Source organism: Astatotilapia calliptera, chromosome 8, assembly GCF_964374335.1.
Source record: "Astatotilapia calliptera chromosome 8, fAstCal68.1, whole genome shotgun sequence".
Lineage (NCBI taxonomy): Eukaryota > Metazoa > Chordata > Actinopteri > Cichliformes > Cichlidae > Astatotilapia > Astatotilapia calliptera.
In genome coordinates this window covers 13,282,272-13,304,555 of record NC_137429.1, presented here as the reverse complement: position 1 = coordinate 13,304,555, position 22,284 = coordinate 13,282,272, and the positions used below count along the sequence as shown (strand labels likewise).

Below are 22,284 nucleotides of genomic sequence, written 5' to 3'. Positions count from 1 at the left end.
ATGACCTTCAGTGGCAGCAAACCCCATTTTTACCTGTGATCAATGGGCTCTTTCATGAGTGCAAAGCTGGTTTCAGTTGAGATAAGTCAGTCTCGTGCTCTCTGGACTAATCACACTATAATAAAGTTAGAATCTAAATGTGATGACAGTTGTTTGCTCAACATGCTGTACTTAGGTCTGAGTATTTAAAAAAACAAAAAACAAAGAAAACCCACCTGAGCACATTTATTTTTCAGAGCCATTTTTTTCTTTCTATCAAACATCTAAAGCAATCATGCTCACGCTGAAGTCGATCTTTTCAGGCACAAGTAACTAAAATCTGCTTATGAATGAATGATCTCCATGTTGTGTTGCCTTTTCAAGGACACACTCTAGAGTTTCATCAGTGTCAGCATGTGTGCACGCATGCAGTGTGAGTAATAGTTCCACCTGCTGGTTTTGTGATGTGTGTGTGTTGTGGTGTTCTGTCTGTTTATCTTGTATCAAGGTTAAAGTGACAGCACGCTCAAACGTCTGGCTCTGTGGATTTTATTTTGCCCTCTTCCAGGTGAGGCGAGGCCAACGCACCGTCCAGACTGAGACCAAGTACATCGAGCTGATGGTGGTCAACGATTATGAACTGGTATCTGTGAACCCGGCAGCTCCCACAAGTTCTCTTTTGCCTTGTTCGAGTAACAGGAGTGATAATAATTGATTGTGAGTCTTGCAGTAACATGGTCTTCTCTTTTTAGTTTGTGCAGTTACGCCGGTCGACCACGCAGACGAAGATTTTTTCTAAATCGGTGGTGAACATGGCAGATTTGGTGAGGAGTTTATTTTTATATTTTTTAATAAGAATAGTTTTAAGCCCTGCAGCAGATAAAACCTTTGATGTTCAGTGCTTAAAGGACAGGCGTAGATGGTATAAATGTAACAAAAAATCTGTAAGTTTTTAAATGTTTTTGAGTTCTTGATGTTTTGATTGTTTTCTCTTTAAGCATGGCTTCCCTCATATTGAATCAGGGGCTCTCAAGCTTTCTTTATGGCTGCTGCCACATTTCAGAGGCTTTTCTGGCAGATGAAACATTTCTGAGTTGGACAGCTGCCGTTTTGTATTTGGGGAAAGTCCTACAAGCCATTTTACTGTGACTTTGTTTTTAAGCCATGTCCATTATTATTTCTTTTTCTCAAATGCAATAGGTTTTCTTTGGACATTGGCTGCTTTTTCACTCTTTTTCATGTATCTGACCTTTTTGAGAGGAATGTTTAACACCCATAAATCATTCAAGCATAAAAAATGGCACCTTAATCAAGGGATGTGTCTACACACATGACAGCTTAGCAAAAAACCAAAGAGGTATCTTAAATGGTGTCTTTAGGCATGTTGTTACTAGCAGTCTGTTGCTAAAGCACATAATTTGTTATAATTTCTTTAGTTTAATCTATTAAAAGTGTCAAAAATATCAGTTTGACAGACATAAAATAGTATTTTTGCACCAACAAGATGATTCTCAAAGAGCTGCCAACTGAAAAATGGGATTGGCATGGAAAAGTGGAGGACAAAAGAAGTAGCCACAGTATGTGGAAGTCATGTCTTTAAGAAATGGGATGAATTCAATCTTGTTAATTTGAACCAAAAATATGATCAGTATGTACGGAGGAGGTGGAGAGAGCTACAACAGTGAGTGTCTACAGCCATTTGTAGCTATTTTTTTTTTTTTTTTTTTTACTCTGATTGACAGTGGCCTAAATTCTTAGCATAACAATGATCCCAAACATACTGTCAGTGCAGCAAAAGCATACCTGGATAGAAAAAGCAAACAAAGGAGCACCATCAGTCATGGACTGGCCTCCACAGAGTGGGCCTCAACATTATTTAAGCAATATGGGAATTTTTTTGACAGAATAGAACAAAAAGCAGCCAACATCCAAAGAGGAGCTTTTTTTTTTTGTCCTCAATGAGCCTGGTGATAAATTTCTGAAGGCTACTTAAAGAAATCACAGGAAAGCTTGACTAGTAGAGTTCAGCCTGTGTTGAAGAGTTAAGATAATCATATTCACTCTCAAACTTTATTTTTACCTTTTATACTATTTTTGCATGTGTATTTGCACATGTTTCAATAAATGGCCCATTTATTTCCCATTTTCCTGTTAAAATATGAAGAAATGAGGGCTGAGCCAAGACTTTTGCAGAGTATTGCACATCAAACAGAAGTGAAAATGTTGCATGTTTAGATTTTAAGTAGGTGTGAGGGACCAAGCAGCCAAAGCAAAGAGGACACAAGCAAAAAATATCTTCAAAAAGGGTTTTCTTTATTTTAACCCTCAAAAAGTCCAAAATTAACAAAATTCAAAACCATACTTAGCAGGCCCATAAAACAGGTCAACTAAATATAACTCTACAAAAAGTAATTTCCAAAAACTTAAACAACAAAGTGAGACACAACTTAACTCACAAACTGACCTAATTAAAAAGACACATGAGGGTAGCTTTTATAATGATTTGGCCAAACCATTTGAACACAATAGGGGGGAAAACAAAAACACACACTAATATTAACTAAGCACAGAATAACCCAACTAAACCTAAAACACCCCTGCTCCTGGTAAGCCCATGGTTGGTCCTGCTGAGCAGGCATTTTGTCCCCAGAGTCCTCAGCCACGCCTTTTGCCCAGACAGGAAACAGCCACCGCCCAAACCCAGGTAACTCAAAGAAAGAGAAACATAATTAATATAACAAAACATTTTAGAAAAACCACACAATGTTACTATGTGCGCGCCTCATAATATCAGTGTTAGGTTTAACCAAATGATTAATGAAGAAAACTGCAAAGCAAACTAATAAAGTGAAAAATGGACTAATTTACCCCTGTGTGGCTGATGCCATCACACACCCCCCCTCTTCAGGACTCTCGCTGGTACAGCGAGAGAGGAAGTCGGCGGTAACGTTGTTCTTCCCAGGAATGTGCTTGATGACAAACCGGAAAGGTTGCAGAGCAAGGTACCATCTTATGATCCTTCCATTCTTATCTTTCATCTTTTCCATCCACTGAAGTGCACTATGATCCGTCTCCAGGGTGAATTCTCTTCCAAGAAGGTAGTACCTGAAGGAATCAAGGGCCCACTTGATTGCAAGGGCCTCCTTTTCCACTGTTGAATATCGAACCTCTCTCGGGAACAGCTTTCGGCTGATATAAGCAACAGGATGACGTTCTCCTTCCAAACCTTGAAGTAGCACTGCTCCCAGACCCCTATGAGATGCATCCGTTTGAAGGAAAAAGTGCTCATTAAAGTCTGGACTGTACAAAACTGGTTCGCTACTCAGTGATTGACTGATGTCCTTGAAAGCTGCTATAGCCTCCTCTGTCCAGTTAATCTGATTAGGACACTTGATGCCTATCAAGTCCGTTAGCAGAGCTGCCCTGGTGGAGAATCGTGGTATGAACCGACGATAAAAGCCTGCCATGCCCAAAAAGGATCTTAGTTGCTTCCTTGTCTGTGGGAGAGGACAAGACTCAATGGCTTGGATCTTACTGACCTGAGGCTTGATCACCCCATTCCCGATCACATGGCCCAGGTACGCAGTCTCAGCAGAGGCAAAAACACACTTAGAGGGGTTCACCGTCAACCCAGCAGTGCCAAGACGGTCGAAGACAGCATGCAGATGTTCCAAGTGTTCCTCCCATGTGGTGCTGTAGATGACAATATCATCAAGATATGCAGATGCAAAATCTGAGAAACCACATAGTACTTGGTCCATTAATCTCTGAAAGGTTGCTGGAGCCCCATGCAGCCCGAATGGCATCACTGTAAATTGGAAGAGACCCCAAGGTGTTCGAAAGGCAGTCAACTTCTTTGATCGCTCCGTTAGTGGCACCTGCCAATATCCCTTGCACAGGTCAAGTGTGGTCAAGTACTTTGCCTTCCCCAGCCGTTCCAGCAAATCATCAATGCGTGGTGTGGGGTATGAATCAAACAGTGATATTGAGTTTAGGTACCTGAAGTCTATACAGAACCTCATGCTTTCATCCTTCTTTGGCACCAGGACCACTGGATTACACCACTCACTCTTTGATGGCTCAATGATCCCCAAGGACAACATGAGGTTGATTTCCTTCTTCAGGGATATTAGCAGACGTTCAGGGATCCTGTAGCTCAAACGCTTTACTGCGACGCCCTCTTTAATGACAATGTCATGCTCAACAATATCTGTTCGGCCAGGATTCACTTGAAGCACCTCAGAGTTGCATGCAGCTCTCACCTGAAGCTGTTTATCATCTGGCAGATGACTAAGGTCAAAATCTACCACATCAGCAGAAGGCAAGTATTGCTCACCAACCTCTTCTTCCTCTGGCACACCCCTTATGAGCATCACCTCTGCTGTCTTTTCAGGGCGCTGCGCCCATTCCTTCAATAGATTTATGTGCAGAACCCTGCTGGAGCGTGGCTTTCCTGGGAAGAACACTTGGTAAGTAGTGGACCCCAATTTCTTCTGAACCTCAAAGGGCCCTTGCCACTTAGCCAATAGCTTGTTGTTGTCAGTGGGGAGGAGCACCAACACCTTTTGTCCAGGACTAAAAGACCTCTGACGAGCTGCTCGGTCATACCAAAACTTCTGCTGGATTTTGGTCATATTTGACTGAGCAAGCTCACTCATTTTCTGCAGTCGCTCCCTCATCTGCACAACATAGGAAACAATGTTAACAGAGTCCATCTTTTCCTTGCCTCCCTCCCAGATGTTTCTTAGGAGGGCTAGAGGTCCTTGTACCTCATACCCATACAAAAGTTCGAACGGAGAGAAACCAGTGGAGGCTTGTGGCACTTCCCTGTAGGCAAAGAGAAGATAAGGAAGCCACTGATCCCAATCAGCACCATTCTTATCTACCACCTTCCGGAGCATCTGCTTCAGAGTCTGATTGAACCGTTCTGTTAGCCCATCAGTCTGAGGATGGTATGGGGTGGTCCTCAGGCTTCTAATGCCCAGCAGCTTGTACACCTGTTTTAGTAAGTTGGACATAAAGTTACTCCCCTGATCAGTCAGTATTTCCTGTGGGAACCCTACTCTTGCGAAGAGCTGTACAAGGCAGAAAGCTACTGATTTTGCCTTGATGGATTTCAGTGGGAAGACCTCTGGATATTTAGTTGCGTAATCAGTGATTACAAGCATATAGCGATTCCCTGACTTACTCTTCTCAACAGGTCCAACAATATCCATTCCGAGGCGCTCAAATGGGGTACCAATAATAGGCAGTGGTTGGAGTGGAGCTTTGGAAGGGACTTTGGAGGATGTCATCTGGCACTGAGGACAGCTCTTACAGAAGTAGGCTACATCTCTATGGAGGCCAGGCCAGAAAAAATGTTGTTTAATACGAGCTGTGGTTTTGTGCTTACCAAGGTGGCCAGACCAGGGAATAGAGTGTCCCAAATTAAGCACAGTTTCTCTAACCTCTTGGGGGACCACTAGCTTCAGAAGTGAGCCCATCTGATGGTAAAGTATGCCATTTTGCAAGACATAGTCACTTTTGTTAATGCCTGCCTCCTCTACTTGGTCCTTGTCTATTGCTCGCTGAAAACAGGAAGCTAAACTAGGATCAGTTTTTTGCAACTCTATTATATTGCCAGGAATTTGAAGTCCCAAAGGCAAGTCTGGGTCAGTATGCATTTCTGGGTGTACTATAGTATGCTGGAACTTCTCCTGTCTCCTCTGTCTGCGACTTTTCCGAGGCTTCACAAGTGCAACTTCCCATTCCTCATCAAAAAATGGCAAGGCACTGAAAACTTCTGAGGTTTCACTAGATTTTTGAGCTTGGGCTCTAGTAACAGCCACATTGCATTGATGATTCTGGTCTGACTCCAACAAATCAAAAAGCACTGGAAAATCTCGTCCCAGAATAGCTGAATAAGGCAGGTTATCAACCACCCCAACATTTAAAAGGTAAGTCTGTCCATTCACTTTAATGTACATGTCAGCTGTTGAGTACATCTTCTCATCTCCGTGCACACAACAAATGGGGATGGTATCACTGACACGGACAATATTGGGGGGCACAAAATCTCTGTGTATCAGTGTACGAGAACTGCCAGAATCAAGCAAAGCTCTTAAAGTTGTTCCATTAGCTTCAATTTTTATCATTTTAACAGTCTGGTCACACTGGAGCCCATGTTCAGCATGTGAACGTGGCATGAAACACATTTGAACCATCTTAGCTGAGGTTTTTGGGCACATTGGCTTTGTGTGGCCCTCTAACCCACAGAGGTAACAAACAATCTTTTTTGAATTTTTTAATGGTCTGCCAGCAAACTGGTTCTCACCCACAGGAGTTTTTTCTGCTGACAATGGCCTTTGATGATACATCTGGGCTGATTTGGGGCCTTCCTTTGGCATTTTATTTGCATTACAGGTCCAAGGTTGCCCTTTCCTCCTGGCAGCTACAAACACTTCTGCCAGCTCAGCTGCCTTCGCTGCAGAAGACGGATTGTGCTCTCGAATCCAAACCTGTAGCTCAGGGGACAACATTCTCAAATATTGTTCAAGGATGATTATTTCACCAATTTCTTGGTTCGTTTTACCTTTTGGCTGAATCCATTTCCCGTACAGATCTTTAAGTCGAGCATACAACTCCTTAGGGTTCTCATCAAGCCTGACTTCCAGTGAACGGAATCGCTGCCTGTAGGTCTCCGGGTTAACATCATACTTGGACAAAATTGCAGCTTTAACTTTGTCATAGCTGAGAGAGTCATCAATATCCATATGAACGTATGCCCCTCTTGCCTTGCCCGTTAGCAGTGGTATTAATCGAAAAACCCAGTCTGTTTTTTCCCAACGATATGCTAAGGCAATGCGTTCAAATGTAGTCAAAAAATGCTCAATATCATCACTATCAGTCAACTTTTCCAGTCTGGGTTCATGCAATGAAAACTGACCTGATAATGACTGACTGGATTCAGCTTGAGCTTGAGGAGAACTAGGAATGTGAGGTAGCTCCCTTGACTCTGGTGACTCTGTGGTAGGTAATGGTAGCTCTGGTACTGGTGATGTCCGGGACTGCACCTCTAACTGTAAAAGCTGAAACTGATGTTGCAATGCTTTGAATTTTTGTTCTTGTCGTGCAGTTACCTCTTCTTGCCTTGCTTCCCGAGCCTCCTGTTGACCCATATGAGCTTGCAATATTGACATCAGATCTGACAGAGATGGCTCCCTTTCTTCAACCTCAGTGCTCTCCACCATTTCAGAGACTCCAATTTCCTCCTCAGCATCAGCTTCCTTTTGAACAGTTACTCCTTTCTTCTTTTCCACCTTTCCTCCACGATGCATTTTTCTTTTTTTTTTCTGGGGGTGAAAAAGCCTCAAAGAAAAAAATACTGTGTCCTCAACTGGCAGATCCCACTGCTGCCACCAATTGTGAGGGACCAAGCAGCCAAAGCAAAGAGGACACAAGCAAAAAATATCTTCAAAAAGGGTTTTCTTTATTTTAACCCTCAAAAAGTCCAAAATTAACAAAATTCAAAACCATACTTAGCAGGCCCATAAAACAGGTCAACTAAATATAACTCTACAAAAAGTAATTTCCAAAAACTTAAACAACAAAGTGAGACACAACTTAACTCACAAACTGACCTAATTAAAAAGACACATGAGGGTAGCTTTTATAATGATTTGGCCAAACCATTTGAACACAATAGGGGGGAAAACAAAAACACACACTAATATTAACTAAGCACAGAATAACCCAACTAAACCTAAAACACCCCTGCTCCTGGTAAGCCCATGGTTGGTCCTGCTGAGCAGGCATTTTGTCCCCAGAGTCCTCAGCCACGCCTTTTGCCCAGACAGGAAACAGCCACCGCCCAAACCCAGGTAACTCAAAGAAAGAGAAACATAATTAATATAACAAAACATTTTAGAAAAACCACACAATGTTACTATGTGCGCGCCTCATAATATCAGTGTTAGGTTTAACCAAATGATTAATGAAGAAAACTGCAAAGCAAACTAATAAAGTGAAAAATGGACTAATTTACCCCTGTGTGGCTGATGCCATCACAGTAGGACAAATGGTGCTTATAGTGGAGGATGAATTATTTTGGAGATGTTTATTATGAACGGAGTAAAGCGATGAACCTTTACAGTCAGAAACCTCAGAGCACTCACTGTGAGCCTTTTGTATCATTTATATAAAAACCTTTTTCCTGCTGTGTGTGGAATGGAGCTGATTGCATATGATTATCCTCTAAAACAGCCAATTGAAGAGCAAAAAAAAAATCACTCCATGCTTTTGTCCTCAGCTTGTGAAACCCTTCACTGGCTGGGAACAGTGACGGTTTCTGTGGCAACCAGCTGTTGCCTTCCTTCTTCACCACTGAAGTAGATGGATACAACTGTCTCCATTATATGCAATATTGCACAATTTAAATCATTATTATTCATAAATATGAATTAATATAGCACATTTAAGCGTAACAGATTGTATCCAAAGATTTCAGATGGAATTATCTGGAGGGTTGATCTGGAGTTAACCAGCTCTGACAGGGATTTTTAGGTAGACGGCAAAAGGTTACATTGGAAACGTTGCCAGGATGAGTGAAAGATGGTTTACATGTTACGGTCTAGCTGAAGCATCTTTAACCAGCTGCACTGGGAATATTAGTGATTTGCATATTCCTCCAATATGTATGAATACTGAATGACCTCCTACCTAAACCATGACAAATTTAGCTTTGACAAAAGATTTTATATGGAAATTTAATTTACACAGCTTCATGAAGCTGTCATTAAAAGAATAGACAGAACCATCTAAGACGAGCTATTTTTCTTTGAGACTGAGCTGTTGTACTCTATTATAAAGAAGGAACTAGTCCACAGCCTTATCCCACAGCACCCTCTTCCTTTCAGAGGGGTCTACTGCAACTGTTCACAGAAATTGGGCACTTAAATGATTGATTACATACCAGGTGAGGATGCACAATCACGTGCTGATTATCTCTTTTAGATCTACAAGGAGCAGCTCAACACTCGCATCGTCCTGGTAGCCATGGAAACCTGGTCGTCTGAAAACAGGGTCGCTGTCGGCGATGACCCGTTGCTCACCCTGCGTGACTTCATGAAGTACAGGAAGGAGAGCATCAAGGAGCGCGTTGATGCTGTGCATCTCTTCTCGTGAGTCTTCCTTTTCTTGTCCTCATCCTCCTCCGGCTTGCTCTCCTTCTCTCCTAACAGTCTTGTCTTTGCCACAGTGGGAGGACGTTCATGAGCAGCCGCAGCGAGGCAGCCTACATTGGGGGCATCTGCTCGTTGACTCGGGGTGGAGGGATCAATGAGGTGACATTTGTGCTCTCTACTGTCTACTAAACTTCTAAATATTGATATTTGTGAGGATAATTATTAGCGTGTTTGATTGTGTGTTTCTTCAGTTTGGCAGTGTGGGTCCTATGGCCATCACATTGTCTCAGAGTCTTGGTCAGAACATCGGCATGCTAAGGAACAAAGAGCGAACAGCTGCTGGTAAAACTCAGTGTAGAGCTGAACTAAAGCCTTGCACAAGACTCACATTTGAGATTAGAATACTTTGGCATACAGAGGAGACCATGTTAGACTCAGTGACTGCAAGATAATCAGATCCTGTGGCTTTAAAACGAGCCCAAATCATCATCCCTCCACCACCATAAGAAATCTAACAAACAGCACTCATTTAATTTGCCCACTGAGCTTATTCTTATACATTTATCACTGAGCAAACGCATCATCTCACTGTTTCAGGTATAACAAGCACATCCTCAGTTTCAGCACAGGCTTGTTTTTCTTTTCTCCAGGTGACTGCAGGTGTCCAGATCCGTGGCTGGGCTGTATCATGGAGGATACAGGGTAACAATAAATTAAGCTTTCTGTACATTTAGTAAGAATTCTGAGCAAAAACAGATGTCTTTTGATTTTCAACAGATTTTTCAGTTAATTGATAAATTGCTAAATATTTTCTGTTTCTTGTGTTAATCAGCTACTACCTGCCAAGGAAGTTCTCTCGCTGTAGTATAGATGAGTATCTGCGTTTCCTCCAGCAGGGTGGAGGCAGCTGCCTCTTCAACAAGCCCACAAAGGTGAGAGATAGTCAGTTACTATCAGAGGCTCTTAAGGTCAAGATTAATCTCTTTTGTAGGGATAGAAATATAAGAAAAACTCTCATCTCTTGCTATAGACTGAATGGATTCACATTGTGCCTTTTAGAAATGTGTTTTTACCGTCTGTTTCCCACGTAGCTCCTAGACCCATCAGAGTGTGGCAATGGGTATGTAGAGCTTGGAGAGGAATGCGACTGTGGATCACTGGTGGTGAGCATAAACTAATTAATTCAACGATGGTTTAACTAGTTTTGTCTTTATACTGTGTTAGATTGTAAGTGTAGGTATTAGTTATGAGTTTGGGATGTGAGGACCTAAAAGAAAACACTCTTTCCCTGCAGGAGTGCACCCTGAGTGGAGCCAACTGCTGCAAAAAGTGCACTCTTACCCATAATGCCATGTGCAGCAATGGGCTCTGCTGCAGGGATTGTAAGGTAAGCTGTTTTAATGCATTAAACCATAATTCTTTCCATCCCCAAGATCCCTGTGCGGATACCTTATCTGAGAATATAAGGTTGCATTTCCGTCAGGCTGATTGGAAATGCTACGATGGTGCAAACTGATATAAAATCTTGGTAGAGGTGCAGCCAGTGTTGCTGGTTCATTAACAGAGGACTGTTATTTCCTCCATAATGGAGGCAAAATTAAATATTTAAATGGAGCTCGACTTCTGTGGGGAGGCTGACAGAGCTCGCAGCTGTAGACCATCTTTGGACTTGGAGGAGCTAACTAGATAGCACAGATTGACTGTGTGTCCATCTCATTTTCCGTGCACCATTCCTCCACATGTCTCACATTTGTGTTCTCCTCTGCTGCTGCAGTATGAGCTGAGAGGGGTGACGTGCCGCAGTGCTGTGAATGACTGTGACATTCCTGAGACCTGCACGGGAGACTCGAGCCAGGTGAAAAAGAGCACCCTGCAGAGAAATTCAGAGATCTAACACCCACAGTGACTCTAAAAAGGCAGATGATGTTATTTCTCTTCCAGTGTCCCCATAATGTCCACAAACTGGATGGCTACACGTGTGAAGATGGCCAAGTAAAGTTCAATTACAGTTATATTTAATAGCACATTCTTCCCCCCCTCTCTTATCTGCTCTGCATCTTTAATTCCTCTCTTTTTCCCTGCCAGGGTCGCTGTTATGGAGGTCGCTGCAAGACCAGAGATAGCCAGTGCAAGACTCTGTGGGGCTTCAGTAGGTTTGGATTTGATAATGAGCTTTATTTCTTGATTTATTTTTTTTATTGCCCTTTAATAGCTATTCATGCTAACGCTTTTCTTTGGCCATAACCTCTGTGTTTTTACATCTTCTTAATAAGTTAATTGTAACACTCACTGTAATAAATGCGAGTTTGTTCTCTTTTCCCAGACTCAGCTGACAGATTTTGCTATGAAAAGCTGAACTCTGAGGGCACAGAGAGAGGAAACTGTGGTCCACACTCCAGTGGCCAGGGATGGGTGCCGTGCAATAAACAGTCAGTGAATATAACTTTCTGTGTATAACAACAGAACTGTGACCTATAATTAGATTATATGGAATATTTTTAAGCTTTTATTGTTCCATCTTCTCTCGGTTTCCTGCATCAGGGATGTTCTGTGTGGTTTGCTGCTTTGCACCAATCTGACAGACAGACCGAGATTTGGCGAGCTGCAGGGAAAGGTCACCAGCCTGACCATCCACCATCAGAGCAGATACCTGGACTGCAGGTGAGGCAGCCTGATGAAATTCAAAACCTCGGCATGAAAAAATATCAGCTTCATCTATTTTTTTTTTTTTAAATTTTAGTTCTTTGTCCGTAGTGGATGAATGCACTCAGAAAATTAGCCTTTTGGAAAAGATTGCACATGAAGACATTATTATATTAGGTAAGCATGATTTGACATAACTGTCTGACCCACAGGGGTGGTCACGCAGTGCTGGATGATGGCTTGGATCTGGGCTATGTGGAAGATGGGACACCATGTGGGCCGAACATGATGTGTTTGGAGCGTCGCTGCCTCCCCGTTACCACCTTCAACCTCAGCACCTGCCCTGGATCCTCATCCTTGCGTATCTGCTCCCACCACGGGGTGAGTCCACAACCGCCATCTGTCCCACCTCGGAGCTTCCTTTGTTTCAAATTTGGACTTTAGAACGTCATCTCATTTATAAAGCTTTGACTATGTTCGTCCTCTGTGTCCTGCAGACGTGCAGTAACGAGGTGAAGTGTATCTGTGATCCAGACTACACCGGGAAGGACTGCAGTGTGTTTGACCCGATCCCAACCCCCACCTCGCCAGATGGCCCAGAGAAGTACAAAGGTAACCTCACAGAGCAGTTTAGTCCTTTCATCAGACAGACTCCGCACCGCCAGCTCCACTAAAGTAACAGAGCTCATTTGCTTTTTGATCATCTAATCATTTGCAGAAGTCTGTTTCGTATCTGAAGTCCGTATCTTAAGTTCATACCTTTCATGCTGTTTAAAATGATGTGCTTTTTATAATATTTAGTTGTTTAATAATTTATTGAAAAGATGCGACAATTAATTAAAAATTTTTTTTATAAATAATTAGTGCATTTGTTTTCTCTTCAACAACAAACTGCAGCTACAGTGAATCCAGCAGAGCTTAACAACATGTGGTTGCAAAAAAGGAGACAGAACAAAGAAAAAAATTTCAAAATAAAACTTGGAGGAGTAATAATAGACTTATTTAATTTTTTTAAAATAAACAAACAGAAAAATTAAGCTTTGGTTGGAGTTGTACTAGGATTTTCTAAAGTTTCATTTTTGATCTATGAACATGAACTAAAATGTTTTAAAACAGAAAATCAAATACATACACACCTACACCCTTACCCTTTCTGTAATTTATAACCTCTGTGCACTACCAGATTAATTTAAATTAAATCATCAAGATTTAATTGAAGTGCCGACTGTCAACTTTAGCAAACTATTGGATTTACTGTTTGGAAATTGGAGCCATTTTTATGCAGCACCTCATTTTCAAGAGGAGGAAAAAATGTGTAATTGTCCAAATAGTTAAGGACCTGACTGTATGTGGTGCAGAACATGAAGCCTATTTTATTTTCCATATGTACATAATGCGTATATTAACTACCCAAAAAGTGACTTATTGGTTCTCAGCACGCCTATATGCCTCTTCCTTCGCTCCCACAGGTCCCAGTGGTACCAATATCATCATAGGCTCGGTTGCTGGGGCTATTCTGCTGGCGGCGATAATCCTGGGGGGAACTGGTTGGGGATTTAAGTAAGAGCTCTGGCATACCTCCGTCTGTGTGTGCCTGCCGTGTTCCTTCTGTCAGCTAACGTAGATGCCTGCCTGCAGCTCGCTGCTGAACGCTTCTCTGCTTGCAGCCTGATCCATACTCACCACAAGAGAGCATGTGGGTTTCTTCTTAAAGCGGGTGGATGTGCAGTAGATGGTTCACCATCTGTGGGTATGTCGAGGGATTTGGCACGAATGAAAGCATTTCAGTAGCTTGCTGTTTTGTTTTGTTTTGCTTTGTTTACATAAAATCTTCCCTGAAACTTGCATCATGGCATGAGATGATGATGATTAGAATTTGACTCCTATTTGAAGAAGAGTAACAAAATTAGGGTTGGGCTTGTTGGCTGAGCTTTTTGAGGACAGGAACTTGTTGAGGGCATGTTTTTCTACTTAATACAGTTAATTCAAGAAAAAACCCCAGTTTATTAATCAACAGTTAGTTGCTATTCTCCCGGGTAAATTTGTCCAAGATAGTGAAACTGCTGTAAGCTCCCATGTCAGACTGACCTCAGCAATTCAATGGGTGTGTTTGGGTATGCTCAGACCTCTGCAGCCCTCTCCTCCTCTCTGCATGGCACCAACAGCTCACTTTAGTGATGTTAGGAGTGCTTTGCTGCATTGGTGAGGCGCTCTTTGAAGTTTTCTCTGGCATACTGGTGCACATATTAGAAAGCACGTCTCTCCATAGTTCAGTGTGCACAGCTGGATTTGACTCCCAATTGTCTTTCTTCTGCCTGCTTTATCCGCTTTGTCTTGTCTCATGCTAGCTTTGCCGTGGCACGCCTGCAGTATGCAGAGGAACGGATGCGCTCGTCATAATCTTTTGCCTTCATCTCATAACTATAGCTTGTATCTACCCGGACAGATCCTGCACCGGCAGGCAGTAGAGTTTACTTTGTTGATAGCAAAAGATGAAGATGTGAGATTTGAAGTAAATGCCAGTTTTTCTGCACTGTGTGGTTTGTTTTTTTATCACACTGCTCCTTGAACACCAAAGTTGATAATATTGCTGTCCCTGTTTATCTTTTTCCTGCATCACTTCCAGAAATATCCGGAAAGGAAGGTACGATCCCACCTTTCAGAGCTGATCCCAAAGCTGGGACATCATTAAACCACTGATGATTATATCACTGTATTGCCATCTGTTTTGTAAGAATCATCTGACCTTTTTCTAAGGACTCTCACTTGTATCTGTTACCTGCTTCTTTATTCTTATTTTTCCTCATTTATGATCCTTTTTTTTATTAATGTGTATTTATATAGAAACAATGGCATAAAGCAATGCCACATACTACAGTCTTTATATAGCCTGTGCATATTGCAGTACCCATTCATAAAATATACAAACTCCTATTCACTGTGTTATCCTAGTTTGCTTCATTTTTATTTGTGCTGCGTGCCGCTTCAGAGTTGGTTGCCATTCCTAGCATATAGCTTCTGTGTTGATTTGTATCATTTCATTAATAAAAGGTTCACTTTTTATTAATGAAGTTTTTTTTTTTTTTTAATATTTTGATCTTCTGTCTGCTTTAGTGATTAGTAAACAGAAAATTAATTGGCAGCTGTTTTTAAATTAGTCATTAAAGCAGTTTTTCGAGCAAAGATAAACCTTTGCTGATTGCTTCTCCTCAGTTTTTGCCTCTGTGTCATTTACATTGTAGAAAACTGAAAAGCTCGTCTTTGGCTTTTCAGTTTGGGACTCAATCTTTATCTTCTTCTCCCACCTCTTTATCTTCCTTATCCTCTCCTCTTGTTTTTTTTCTCCACCCCATTCCTCTTCTCTTTCCAGATCTAAGGGAGTTTGAGTCATATCTCTCTGCTGTCCTATCTTCCTTACACTGTGTGCAGTCCACTCTGAGGAGACAAAACAAAGATGTCTTCCATTACTGGCCCTCAGATTTTTCCTGTTTCTTATGTTGGTACTCAAGCCACCTGGAAAAATAAATCAGGAGTATGGAAGCTCTGAGGGCACTCCTACAGACCATAAAGTCTGGCTGTAGCTGTCTGAGTCACTTTTGCTGCCGTCACCTCCTCCTGTTTCATTTTGCCACATCTTTGTTTCTTTTTGTCTGGAACACACACAGCTTTTTTTTTTTTTTGCTTTTTTTTTCGCTTCGACAGGTCACAGCAGGTCTTCTGCTGTACTGTTAAAAAGCTTCACCCCTTTAAATGATTTCACAGAAGGTAGGCCATGCACCTCGCTCAGTCTTGACTTGTTTAATGAAGCCTTGTATTAGAGAACAGTTACATATTTAACCTCGTGGAGAGCACAACCACCTCCTCTCAGAAGTGTGACTTTAGCTGTAATAGAAGTGTAAAAATATCAGGCTGCTGACATCTTGTCTGTCTAGATGAGGGTTTTGTTTTGTAGACCTTTACATTCCAGAGTAATAGCCATAATTTCTCCCCTTATGCTTCCTTTCCTAATCCTAAATCAATGCTTCTACATAATAATTGCTAATGTATGAACGTGTAGTTCCAACCTGCGAGGGATGGTGTTGGATGGCCAGCTGCACATGTATGCACCCAATGTTTCATCCCGCTGTATGATCCTGTAATCCGCATACAAACTATACTGTATGCATACATGTATGCTGAACATGGGTGCTGTTTATATATAATGTACTGACCCTTTAGACAGCAGTGACTCACTGCCGCTCTGACTGGAAGCACAAGCCTGAAGAGAGAACAGTCTTACCGCCTGAAACTGCTTGTTTTGGATGATTTAATCAGTGAGAAGAGATGTAAATCTTTGCATCTTAGGGGAAATCTCAGCTTCTCTGAATGCTCAGAAATGTCACTGGCTCTCACTCAGGCTACGGCCGTGTGTTTTATACATGCCAGTATTAGACTTTCATACTGAAAAATGATAACGAGACAACACAGATGTCTCGCAGGATCTCCCTCAAGTCCAGAAATGTACATGAATTATTAATTTGGCTTCTGAAGGTTAGCTGATTATGCTTTGTCTCTAAATGGTTACGGGTTATATACTTCTGACTGAACAGATCCACATAATGAGCAGTATATAAGTGCATTAAAAAATTGAGTATCAGAGCGTGTCGATCAGGTTAAGAGGCTTATACTCCTGTGATTGTCACACAAAGCTGTATTTTATCATTAATAGCATTAAGAGTCGTTGGCACAGGTGCCAGAAGAAATTATCCGAGTTACACTGCCAGCCAACCTACAGGAGCGTTAAAGGAGTGTTAATACGTTGAGTTGAAGTCCATCACACAAGGGGTTCCTGCCTCCTGAAAATAACTTTAATAAATTGTTTTTGTAGACAAGAAAAAGACTTTTAACAGTATATAACGTCACACGTGCTCAATATTTGTCACCACAGGCTTCATTTAAAGGGTTAACATATCTGTTAAAATTACAGTTGGACTCTTTCACCCATAAACGCTGTAGAAACATGAAAAAATCTCTAGGACATGTCTGTCCTTGAGTGTGCTGGAAGCTCAGGTCACACCATGTTTACTGTAGCTGTGATCGCATACTGTAGTTTGACTTATTAAAAGGACTTTGGCACTACTCACTATTAAAAGCCAACATTGTCTAGTTTTAGGTAACCTGGCTCTCAGTGTAAATACTCATATTACTGTATATTAAAACCCATAATAAAACCTACCTGAACTCGAGTGACTCTGTGATCCACTGCATGAGTGTCTGCTGCTATGAATCCAGATATAATTAAACTTTTGTTGCTGATTGTTTGTGTTACATTAGATGAAGTTTACAGCTAAACAATTTTAATACAATGTTACCGACTTGCTTAATATACTGTATTAAACTGTACTGAATCTGGCTTGAAAGTATTTGATAATTTGTAAATATTTGGTTGACCATCTGTGCAACGCTGACTAACTTGCTACTTCAGTTTCATGTTCATAATTCATAATGACCCGGTTTGTTGTGACAGCTACAATATTACTAGTTTTAAAGTCTAATTACACTGATCAGCCACTTTATTAGGTACTGCTAGCACAGGGTTGGGTCTCTTTTTACCTTCAGGACTGCTTATGCTTAATTCTTTGTGGCATAGATTCAACAAGGTGCAGGAAACATTTATCACAGAGTTTGGTCTATCAACATATTGTCACACAGTTGCTGCACATCTATGATGGGAATCTCCCATTCCACCACATCCCAAAGGTGATCTGTTTGACTGAGATCTGGTGACTGTGAAGGCCATTTGAGTACAGTGAACTCATCGTCTTGTTCAAGAATCAGAATCAGAATCAGAATACTTTATTCATCCCGAGGGAAATTAGGGGTTACAGCAGGCAGCACGCTAATGGCGCATGCGCACTCACAAAGAAACGTTTGAGATGATTTGAGCTTTGTGACATGATGTGTTAACCATAATCCTAACCCAGATCCGTAGCTACAAGGGAGGATGGATCCACGCTTTTATGTTGTTAATGCCAAATTATGACCCCACTGTCTGAATGTCACAGCAGAAACCCGGATTGTGGGAATCATCAGACTACAATAGTTTTCCAGTCTAGCTTCTGTTGTCCACTTCTGGTGATCCTGTGTGAATTGTAGCCTCAGTTTCTTGTTCTTAATGACAGGAGTGGCACTATGTTGCACATTCACAGACGCTCTTCTGCATACCTTGGTTGTAACAAGTGGTTATTTATAGTCTTATAGTCAGACTATTCTCTGTAAACTCCAGAAAGTCGTCAGATGTCTGACTCGCCAGCATCCCCTTTGCCCTTCAGTTGCTTCCAGTTTGCATAAATTGACTCCTCATAATCTCCAATACCTTCAAACTCAGCATCAGGAGAGTCTGGGGCCGACCGTGCAACCTCCTCTGGTCCTAGAAAGTCCTGGAAGAACCATCCAGATCGCAATTACATTACAAAGTGCTAAAACATGCAGCCACAAAACTTCTCCCTGAATGTTCAATAAACATCAGATTGATTATACTGGATTATATTGGATAATCAATGTTTATAAGGGATTTCATTCAGCATTTCAGGCAATCTAAGCTCTTATGTGGCCAAAGAATGAGCTGTTTTTGTATGAAGCTCACCTCATCAGACAGACCGAAGTATGTTTCTGCAAATGCCAACATCTTTTTTTGCATTATTGTCTGGTTGTAGTGTTTGAAAGCTTCCTGTTAAGACAAAGATTGGTGGCATGATTATTATAGAGCGATATTCAACTTTATTCTGCAACAAACTTTTCCAATTTTCATCTTACCATCCTGGGGGTAAAGTGGTTGGACTGAAGCCCCCACTGTTGACTGTAGGCTTTATAATATAGCAGGTTCTGCTTCATGACTGGGTCCTCAGGCTCGAACAGGAAGTAGCTGTGCGCACAGGGCACGGCACTGCGTCCATCGTTCACTGTGCAGAGAATACACAGACCACAAACACTCAGAGATTCAACAGCAGAAAGTGTTGAGAAAGAATATTCAGAATCTGTGATGATGCTGAACTTACACTTATAATAGGCATACTGGAGGTAGTGGTAAACAGTGGGCACAAATTTCACTACAAAATAACCCCCAATATTCGGTGTCAGGTTTTCTTCGCACCTCAGTTTGCACCTTAATGTGTCAATGTAGGCATCTGTTGACAAGCAGAAAGAATTCAGATTACATGAAACTAGAAGTGTGCTGAAAAACAGAAGAAACACTGGATCCAGAATCATTTCTGATTCTAAAATCACAGCTTTTACATTATATTTATTTTTAAAGAAGATTTTAGTGTCGTTTAGATGCTCATTAGTGAGTATATTGATAATCTGGACATTTTAAAATATGACACACCAACCTGCTATGACTGCATAGAAGTCTCTGTCTGGTAAAAGTTGAGTGATCCCTTCACATTCGGCCTGACACAGGTCATATTCCTGGAAGTAGAGCCACAGAGCTTCCTCCAACTCTTGAACACCGCTGCTGTAGTCGCCCGAACCCACAAGTTTCACTCCTCTCAGAAATGACGTCTGGAAACAAAATTAGAAACCATTATCTGGCAAATTGTAAATAATCCAAGTAAAGAGTCTGTTCACTCTATTACTTATAAAAGAAAGGCCCAATACAGCACCTTCTACATCTCAAGCAGTTCAGTCTCATTGAAGTATTTCATTGTTTTCTGATTTGTATGTGTTAGCCCCAATAACACATGAATGCATAAGTTTGGGAAGCTTTATACAAATTTTGCACCCACTCGTCCTTGCAGCGTGTCAAGATTTCATGTTTGGGTCAGGAGTCTGTGTGAGCCAACACAAAAGCTTTGGCTTGTATTTCTGGGGTTTTTTCCAAGTGGAGTTTGGATCTGCTTTGGGGCATTGAAACTGAAAACATAATGACTTTTCCATCAGGACAGTTTTTGGACTGACTCAATCAATGTAGTAAATACAGTCAGTGTTTAGTAGAACCCATTCTTTGCTTTATCTAAACAATTTCCAAACTGTTTTTGACTTAACCAGATGTTGCTTTGCAGACTTCATACTCCTTTTTTTTTTCTTTTTTCTTTTTTTTAAGAGATTGCAAGTGAGGCTTTTCCAGACTTTAAGAACAATGGCTGAGCGCTTCTCACCTCGTAGGGTCGTTCTTCGTGGTCAATGAGGTAGCCGCTCAGGTCATACTTGCTCTTGTATTCCTCCATCAACTGCTGCATTTGCTGGTCCTGAGGGTTCCTCTGGAGGAAGGTGTGGGCGCATGGTACCGCCCTCTGCAGGTCATTCAGCTGTGCACACAAATTAGTTTGGATGTTGTGAAATAGCGCACAGAGGTCTGTGGGGTTTTTTGTTTTTGTTTTTTCTATCGCACAAACTAAAAATCACCGCAAAAATCGCTGCAGGAGTTAGAATTATTTATTTTTGTCCGACATTTGAAAGTCAACAGACTGGAATATTTGGAGGTATATTACACATGGCTCCGTTTAAAGTTTTCTGCTCTATTGCGCGTCCAAGTGAAATCAACCTATTATTTTTCTTTAATTTGTCATTAGTCTACACGCAGAATGTATATATTGATCCAAACCAGACGGAAGTATTTAAAAAAAAAACATAGTAGTTTAACATATTGCAAATACCTCTAGATAAATGGGTGTGGTGAATTTATTGGAGGTTGTCTGACCTGTGAGTGAGCAAAGTGCAGGTATCTGTAGGGAGATCTTCTGCTGAAATCCTCCAGGATCTCTCGGCCGGGAGGAGGCAGCTGGAACGCGGGGAAAAGCGCCCTGCACTTCTTCTGACAGGTCGCCTTCATCATAACGTTCCAGTAGACGCGGAGATCCGGGTATCCAGCAAAAGACTCGTCGTCATGCTTGCTCGAGTTACAGTGGCTCGCGCAGTGTCTCACGCTGTCCTTCAGAAGCCGGTGCAAACGTAGGCTTAATTCCAAGTACTGGATCGATTCCGTCCAGTTTCCCGCTGCGTAATAATCCAGCGCCTTCCCGTACGCAGCGGTGAGGGGCATGAGGTCCTCTCCGGAAAAATTTCGAAAATTGTAGTTTTCATATTGTGCCTTTGTCATTAAAACAAAGGTCACACAAAGCAGTGTTACCAGCGAGTCTACTTTTGCGCATAATGTCACCATGGTGAGGTCACATCGCAGTCCTCCGTCTTCTGTCTTAATGCTTTACCGTTTACTGTGTGGTGGTGGTCTGCTGAACCGCTTAGGGGTCTGTTGGAATTCATGGATTGGGCCTTTCAGCCGCGGCTGTCTCAAGTTTCTCAATGTAGGCCCACAGCTGTCCCTATAGTCGCCGCGTGCGTAAAAGGGATTTCCAGTGCGCCCTCGGCGCCTGCCATACCCAAAAGCGTTCTGCCAAAAAAACAATCCCTTCCAGCATTGGTTATGAAATGATTGTCAATACTGAAACTGTTGTGAATGACTTATTGGCCTATAATCTGTCTAACATGTCTTATACCGATATCAATTCGAGATCATTCCGATCTTTGAAACGATCTTTTTCAAGAGAGCTGGCCAAGAGGGCAGAAGAAATTGCAACAAATACAACATCACAGTTCTAGAAAATAATGTTTGCGAGCCGAAAATACTTAATTATAATGTAGGTACGGATGCGTCATAGATCCAGTTGACTACACAGAAACATCTGAAATCACTTCCATCGATTACTGTGTTGTACCAAGGTGACGTTTTCATAAGTCATTCATTTTAGTTCCATTTAATGTTTTCAAATTGAAGTAATATCACGCAATAAGCAGTACATATAATCTATAGAGAGCTCGTTTTCATTTGTACAGATAAATAAAACTTCACTACACGTGACATCTTTTTTGTTTTCAAAACATAAGAGCTATATTGTTGGTGTTTCTTTGAGATTTTTTTGACAACGTAAAGGAAGTGAGCACCAGATGAGTTGGACTGATCCAGAACTTCACGGCATTAATGAAAAGCTGAAACATTTGAGGCTTTCGGGCTACTTTACGGCTCAAAGAGGCGATTCGGTTTTCCCACAGCTGTGTGCAGCGGTGCTGAGGAGTCAAAGCACACTAGAAGAACAGGCGCCGTTAATTTCAAAATAAAAAGCAAACGTTACATTTTTTAGGTATCCAGACGCACTGACAGACTTCAAAGTGGTTATATGCTGAAAAGATGACATTTTGTGCATTAGAGATAATGTTTAAGCAAAGGCCAGAATGAGGAGATTTAGAACAATTTTCAAAGCCTGTGTTTGGTTAAATTATAAACCAATGTGAGGAAAACATTCAGTGGGAAGCGATTGGAGTGATTTGTATTTCAAAAAGCACGTGATGACCGGGGACTTGTGTACTGTTATGTTTATCATTACTGTTTTTTACTTTGTGGTTTCCCCAGTAAAACGCAGTTACCGCTATATCTTATTTTGAAGGAGTTCATGTTTTTTTTCTTTTCTTTTCTTATTGTGGTAAGTTTGACGGAGGGGCTTGCCTCTCCCAGCTCCCACATTCC

General features: G+C 41.6%; 2 protein-coding genes across 6 annotated transcripts in view; one reads left to right on the top strand and one right to left on the bottom strand.

Annotated features, from left to right (window-relative positions):
* Positions 1 to 17,008, top strand: part of adam11 (ADAM metallopeptidase domain 11) — a 34,843-nt gene extending 17,835 nt beyond the window's left edge. Inside the window, exons 9-27 of one of the 5 annotated variants that reach the window (XM_026178680.2) lie at positions 548 to 622; positions 732 to 803; positions 8,971 to 9,137; positions 9,215 to 9,299; positions 9,392 to 9,482; positions 9,791 to 9,842; positions 9,973 to 10,072; positions 10,232 to 10,303; positions 10,435 to 10,527; positions 10,915 to 10,995; positions 11,082 to 11,132; positions 11,226 to 11,289; positions 11,464 to 11,569; positions 11,682 to 11,801; positions 11,996 to 12,164; positions 12,281 to 12,395; positions 13,253 to 13,343; positions 14,410 to 14,427; positions 15,154 to 15,304. In XM_026178680.2, coding sequence (XP_026034465.2) covers positions 548 to 622; positions 732 to 803; positions 8,971 to 9,137; positions 9,215 to 9,299; positions 9,392 to 9,482; positions 9,791 to 9,842; positions 9,973 to 10,072; positions 10,232 to 10,303; positions 10,435 to 10,527; positions 10,915 to 10,995; positions 11,082 to 11,132; positions 11,226 to 11,289; positions 11,464 to 11,569; positions 11,682 to 11,801; positions 11,996 to 12,164; positions 12,281 to 12,395; positions 13,253 to 13,343; positions 14,410 to 14,427; positions 15,154 to 15,169 — 1,638 coding nt within the window. In that variant the 3' untranslated portion in view covers positions 15,170 to 15,304. Of the gene's footprint in view, positions 1 to 547; positions 623 to 731; positions 804 to 8,970; positions 9,138 to 9,214; positions 9,300 to 9,391; positions 9,483 to 9,790; positions 9,843 to 9,972; positions 10,073 to 10,231; positions 10,304 to 10,434; positions 10,528 to 10,914; positions 10,996 to 11,081; positions 11,133 to 11,225; positions 11,290 to 11,463; positions 11,570 to 11,681; positions 11,802 to 11,995; positions 12,165 to 12,280; positions 12,396 to 13,252; positions 13,534 to 14,409; positions 14,861 to 15,153 lie in introns of those variants that run through there. The other 4 variants (XR_013910770.1, XM_026178678.2, XM_026178679.2 and 1 more) reach the window with 4 other exon arrangements.
* A 580-nt stretch (positions 17,009 to 17,588) lies between these two features.
* Positions 17,589 to 21,864, bottom strand: LOC113028429 (cartilage-associated protein-like). The gene is made up of 7 exons (XM_026178685.2): positions 20,464 to 21,864; positions 19,922 to 20,071; positions 19,154 to 19,325; positions 18,821 to 18,949; positions 18,579 to 18,724; positions 18,409 to 18,492; positions 17,589 to 18,202 (listed from the first exon to the last, which is right to left on the bottom strand). The coding sequence occupies exons 1-7, from the start codon at positions 20,923 to 20,925 to the stop codon at positions 18,056 to 18,058; spliced, it is 1,290 nt and encodes a 429-aa protein (XP_026034470.2). The 5' UTR covers positions 20,926 to 21,864; the 3' UTR covers positions 17,589 to 18,055.
* Positions 21,865 to 22,284: the final 420 nt, after the last annotated feature.

Coding starts and splice junctions, on each gene's coding strand:
- LOC113028429 (XM_026178685.2), bottom strand. CDS start 20,925: ATGGTGACATTATGCGCAAAAGTAGACTCGCTGGTAACACTGCTTTGT. Junction 19,326..19,921: donor ACGAAGAACGACCCTACGAG/GTGAGAAGCGCT, acceptor TTTTGTTTCCAG/ACGTCATTTCTGAGAGGAGT. Junction 18,203..18,408: donor ACTTCGGTCTGTCTGATGAG/GTGAGCTTCATA, acceptor TGGTTCTTCCAG/GACTTTCTAGGACCAGAGGA.